This window comes from Pithys albifrons, chromosome 31, assembly GCF_047495875.1.
Source record: "Pithys albifrons albifrons isolate INPA30051 chromosome 31, PitAlb_v1, whole genome shotgun sequence".
Classification (NCBI taxonomy): Eukaryota; Metazoa; Chordata; class Aves; order Passeriformes; family Thamnophilidae; genus Pithys; species Pithys albifrons.
This window is the reverse complement of record NC_092488.1, coordinates 981,035-987,034: the sequence shown is the minus strand read 5'-3', so window position 1 is coordinate 987,034 and position 6,000 is coordinate 981,035. Positions and strand designations below refer to the sequence as shown.

Below are 6,000 nucleotides of genomic sequence, written 5' to 3'. Positions count from 1 at the left end.
GGGAGAGGTTGTGGGTGGAAACAGCAAATCCTGGCAGGGCAGGGCAGGGCAGGGCAGATTTCTTCTGCTGTCAAGTCAGAGTTTCATGGGTCAGGGCTCCTCACAGAACCAGAGCACCTCAGAATATTTTCCAGGGGATACTTCAAGGAGAAGGTCAAAGGAAGGATTTCTATCAAGCTCTCAAGCCACATACCTGGCAGTTTGAGTTCCAGAGGCAATTCTGAGCTGCTGCACAGGGGCTGAGAACAACTACCTGGCACTGTTGTTTGGGGGGTGGCAAAGCTGGCTCAGGGTGATGCTGCCCTGAGTGCCCAGTGAGCTCTACCCTGGCCTGTCCCATCTGGATCCTCACTTTGGATTTTCTTGTTTCTCACCTTGCCTGTGTTACTGAGGTTGTTTCCTCCTTCTCTCAGTCAGGCTCACTGGGGATGGGAGTTCAAGCTACAGAGTCAAACACTCATCCTGTCATTCATCCCAGGCAGGTCAGTCCATGGGAATGAGACATTCTAATTTTCCTCTGACCTGTCCTTGTCTGGGCAGTGAAGTCTGTGTGCCTTGAGAACGAGGTGTTTTTCCCTGAATAAAACTCCATTTTTAGGACACTTGCCTCTCTTCTGAGGTGTCCCTCCAAGTTGGCAGCTGCCCTCAAGAATGCAAATTATCCTCATATCCCAATTATGCAGGCTGAAAGCCCCAGTGCAGTGGGGCAGATGCTGTGCCCATCTGAGGAAATGCTGTTGGGTTGGTGAGATGAGCCACGTGTGTCCTTGGGACCTTGAGCCAGGCTGAGACATTTAGTGGTCTGTGATGGATCCATCTGATCTTATGTCTGTTGGCATTTCAGACTGAAATGGGAGTCTAACCAGTCTTTCTCTGAGGAAGGTGTCCAGGGCAGCTGGAACAAGACAAAAGGACAGAGCAGTTCCCTTCACTCTGCACTAAGCCACAGACAATCCTCCTGCCTGGCAGGACCAGCTTTGCTCTCCCTGAAAGGAGCAGAAATGCTGAGGGGTTGTGACACAGGGTTGATGAGGGAAGTCAGAAACAAAACACCCAAAACTCTGCCACTTCCTTCTGGAATCCCAGTTCTTCTCAGAAACTGGGAGTGCAGCAGGTGACAAGCACTTTTGCATTAGGAGCAGTTTCATCTGACACAGCTGAACACCAGGACAGGCCCTGTCCCCACCATGCCCATGACCCACCAGAGCAGAGCAGGGCTGAGTCCTCACAGACAGTGAGCAAAGGGTCTGCTCCTCATGGAAAATGTAGTGAGCACCAAGCAGGGCTCCAGGCATGGAGCTGAATCAGTTTTCTGAAAGAGTGGTGGGTGTGTGCAGGAGGGAGAGGGCTATTGGGTAGTGGGTTTGATTTTTCTCAAAGACATCTGCCCATACTTGACACTGTTGTTTTCCTCCTTGGACAGTGCTCCACATTCATAGGCAGCAAATGTGCAACAGCAGCTCCATCAGCCACTTCCTCCTCCTGCCATTGGCAGACACGCGGCAGCTGCAGCTCCTGCTCTTGTGGCTCTTCCTGGGCATCTCCCTGGCTGCCCTCCTGGGCAACGGCCTCATCATCAGCGCCGTAGCCTCTGACCACCACCTGCACACCCCCATGCACTTCTTCCTGCTCAACCTGTCCCTCACAGACCTGGGCTCCATCTGCACCACTGTCCCCAAGGCCATGCACAACTCCCTCTGGGACACCAGGGACATCTCCTATGCAGGATGTGTTGCCCAGGTCTTCTTGCTTCTCTTCTTCCTTGTGACAGAGTTTTCTCTCCTCACCATCATGTGCTACGACCGCTACGTTGCCATCTGCAAACCCCTGCACTATGGGACCCTCCTGGGCAGCAGAGCTTGTGCCCACATGGCAGCAGCTGCCTGGGCCAGTGGCTTTCTCAATGCTCTGCTGCACACAGCCAATACATTTTCCCTGCCCCTGTGCCAGGGCAATGCCCTGAGTCAGTTCTTCTGTGAAATCCCCCACATCCTCAAGCTCTCCTGCTCACACTCCTACCTCAGGGAACTTGGGCTTATTGTAGTTAGTGTCTGTTTAGTTTTTGGTTGTTTCATTTTCATTGTTTTCTCCTATGTGCAGATCTTCAGGGCTGTGCTGAGGATCCCCTCGGAGCAGGGACAGCACAAAGCCTTTTCCACGTGCCTCCCTCACCTGGCCGTGGTCTCCCTGTTTGTCAGCACATCATTTTTTGCCTACATGAAGCCTCTCTCCATCTCTTCCCCATCCCTGGATCTGGCCCTGTCAGTTCTGTACTCAGTGGTGCCTCCAACACTGAACCCCCTCATCTACAGTCTGAGGAACCAGGAACTCAAGGATTGTCTGAGGAAAATGATGACTGGATGCTTTGCAGCAGCAATAACCTTCTGGTTTTCTTCTGTATAGTGTTTGTAGTAAAACTCATGAAAGGGTCCTCTTGCATTCCCAGGTTTTTCTTGGTGGCCCATGGGTTCCTTTTGCCAGAATGTTGTCCTCAATGAAATAAATTATTTTACTAATGTACTCATCTAATTCCATGTCTATTTCATTAATTTGACTCGTTAAATCTCTAATGGAGTAATTGTTAAATCTCTATATTTAAACAAAATAAACTCTCTTGCAGTAGCCTTGCTCCTCTGGCATTTTTCCTTTGAGACTTTCAGGGAGCTACTTGGCAGTTTCAGCTGTGCAGAGAAGAGTCCCAGCACAGCAGCTCTGCCAGGGAGCACCAGCACTGCCAGGGAGCACCAGCACTGACAGGAAACACCAGCACTGCCAGGGAGCACCAGCACTGACAGGGAGCACCAGCACTGACAGGAAACACCAGCACTGACAGGGAGCACCAGCACTGACAGGAAACACCAGCACTGACAGGAAACACCAGCACTGCCAGGGAGCACCAGCACTGACAGGAAACACCAGCTCTGCCAGGGAGCACCAGCACTGACAGGGAGCACCAGCACTGACAGGAAACACCAGCACTGACAGGAAACACCAGCACTGACAGGGAGCACCAGCACTGACAGGGAGCACCAGCACTGGGCCTTTTCTGAACTGGTCTCTTTGCACTTGGACACTCTCCTGCAGAGCCCCTGTGTTGGACTCAGGCCTTGGTCCTCTGCCAGCTGGGACACAGACCTGCTGCATGTTCATCCTGGGATCACAGGCAGGGACAGGCCATGGGCACTGCTGGGACACAGCTGGGCTCCACAACAGCAGCTCCATCAGGAAAGGGGTTCTCCTTAGACCAAGACATGAAGTCTTGGGGTTTTTTGCAAAGTCACTCACAAGAACATGCCAAGGGATAGACTCTATAGAGGCTCCTTGTTTTGCTTGTTCTCCAGGGGCTCATTGTGCTGAGATCAGGGTCCCAGTCTGGCCTTCAAGGGACTGACATCAGCTTCAGGTTCTACATGTGTGTGGGCAGTGCCCAAGCAGGTGGAGAATGGTCTGTGATTAATGTTTCTGTGGCTATAGAGAATGTGACAGAGCTGGTTGCAGGTGAATGTTTAACTGAACCAACTTGGGAGCTGCCAGGAGAACACAGGGGACCTGCAGGGACAGTGTGTGCCAGGGATCAGCAATAAATGGAGCCCAGTGAGCACAGGCCTGTCCAGGGTCATGTCACCCAGAGATAATACTCTAAATATGGGTGTGAGCCAAGAAGCAGAACCCTGTAACTGCAGGAGCTACAGCAGGCACAGGGAAAATGATCTGCTGAGTGTTCCGTGTTACCCTCAGTGAACACACTACTACTACCCATGTTAACAGTACTGGCAATAAAAGATGGAACTATAACAAATAAACCCCACAAGAGGAACACATGGTGCACAACACCATTGCTCCACTGCTCACCCCTCAGTGCCCAATGCCCAGCCCAGCCCAGGCAGAGCTCAGCCCTTCCTGACCAACCCCCCATTAACACCCTGAGCACGGCCCTCCATCAAAGGGAACATCCCTTGGGCCAGTTGGGCTCAGCTGTCCTGGCCCTGCTCCCTCCCACCTTCCTGTGACCCTGAGGAGATCATTGGAGGCCATGATTGCACAAACATCTCACAGTCTCAGTGTGGAAAGAAAAACCTAAAATACCTTGAAAACCATGAAGGATCTTGAAGCAATAAAGAGCCCTTCTCGGTGCCAATACTGACAAAGCTTCTCAAGGGACTAAATAAAGCAGATCACTGGGGGCCATGATTGCACAAACCCCTGACAGACTCCAAGTCAAAAACAAAACACAAAGAACTTGGAAAAACCTGTCATCCCTTGGAGCCCTGACAGCCTCCCCAGGGACTGGTCCCAGCAGATCCTTGGAGGCCACCATTGCAGGGAGGCAAAGGCTCTGGGCAGCAGCTCAGGTGCTGAGCAAAGCCTGGCTTGGCTGGAGGCAGCAGAAAGGCCCAGCCCTGACTCCCAGCCCCACGGAAGGCACATCCTGTCCCTCACGCCTTGCTCAGAGCCCTAGAGGGGCACTGGCATGGGGGGTGATGCTGAGGGAAGGACAAGGGGGTGAGAGTGCCCAGCCTTCCTGGGGCTGTGCCAGGAGGCCACGAGGCCCCAGAGCCTCAGCACAACAGGTCTGCTCACAGTCTTGGTGGCACAGACGATGCTGTGCCCAAGGGGACAAAGACTTGGGATCTCTTGCATTCTGGCCCAGTCACTTGATGTCCCTCTGTGAATGAACAAACCACCTCTGAGAGGTGCTGGGAATGGTCATTTGGAGGGGGCTGGTCTGTGACGAGTGTCCTGGAGCACCTTGAGCAGGTGTCCAGAAAACAAGGCCAGTCTGGGCCAGTCTCAATGTGAGGCTTTTCCCACTTCTCCCGTGCTAACTCAGCTCAGCCTTTAATACAGAACACTTCTCACATCACCCTGCCACTCCACACATCCTGAGGGTTCTGCACTCCTGTGCCTTGATGCCATCAGTGTGCACTGTGCACCAGTGTCTACTAAAGCTTTGCACCTCTGTGCCAGGCCATTGAATCCACACAGTCCAGTGTGCCTGGTCATCCCTTTCCTCCTCCTGGCCAAAGGCAGGGACCCGCTATTCCTGTTTCTCCCCAGAGGATTCCCTGTCTGACCTCTGTGATGCCAGACCAGAAGTCCCCTCACCAGGATCAACAGAGGTGGTTTCAGTCCTTTTACATCTGGGAGATCCCTGATTGTCTTCTTGTGCCTCTGCAGCAACTACATGGACATCCTTCTTGGGTGACCCCTTCTCACAAGTTTCTTCCCTCTCACTTCACCTCCATGGGCTCCCAGCTCAAAGGTGGGTTCACCTTCCCACTTCCTCATGTCTCCCCCAGTTACACAAAAAGAACCAGAGTTCACCACGTGGCCTGTGCTTGGGGCTCCTTTTCCCTCTGGCTGGGCCAGGAGGGAAATGATCTCCTGGGGTGCCCCTGAGAGCTGGGGTGCTGGCCTGTGGGGATGAGGAATGGCCAGAGTTTCTCCCACATTTCTGATCCAGGAGGATGCCACCTCTACAGCTGGTGTATCCATCTGGGGGGAATACAATGCTGCCAGGCTGCTGGAATATGATGCAGGGGCTCTTTGAACCACTTTCCTCCACATGGCCATTGTGCAAGGAACATCCTCTGAGTCTTTAAGGCATTATTACCTGTTAGGTCACTCTAGATGATTTCCAGCACTGCTAATTCTATCAAGTGCTGGATACCTTCATCTGCATTGCTCCACTTTCTTGGGGAGTTCACAAAATATCCTTTAAAGGGATCTCTTGCCCTCACACTTGAGAAGAACTGTCTCTAGAGACTGCAACCCAAATTTCTCTTCCTTTTCCAATTCTTTCAATTTTCTAATCTCTAGCAAGGGATCCCAGCTGTTGGGCTTCATGACCTTCCAACTGCTCACTATCAGCCTTGTTATCCCAGCATCAAAGCAGTAAGGTAGGAATCCATTCACCTGGCTGGCAACTGGAAACTTTTCACAAGTCTCAAAGTTCTTATGAGTTCCTGGACCGAGTAACTTTGGTTTTCTCTTTGATTT

At 52.2% G+C, this 6,000-nt stretch overlaps 1 protein-coding gene across 1 annotated transcript; it reads left to right on the top strand.

Moving 5' to 3' along the window:
• Positions 1-1,446: 1,446 nt before the first annotated feature.
• Positions 1,447-5,206, top strand: LOC139684095 (olfactory receptor 14A16-like). The gene is made up of 3 exons (XM_071579695.1): positions 1,447-2,360; positions 3,603-3,695; positions 5,179-5,206. Exons 1-3 carry the CDS (start codon positions 1,447-1,449, stop codon positions 5,204-5,206), a joined length of 1,035 nt encoding a protein of 344 aa, XP_071435796.1.
• The last annotated feature ends 794 nt before the right edge of the window (positions 5,207-6,000 follow it).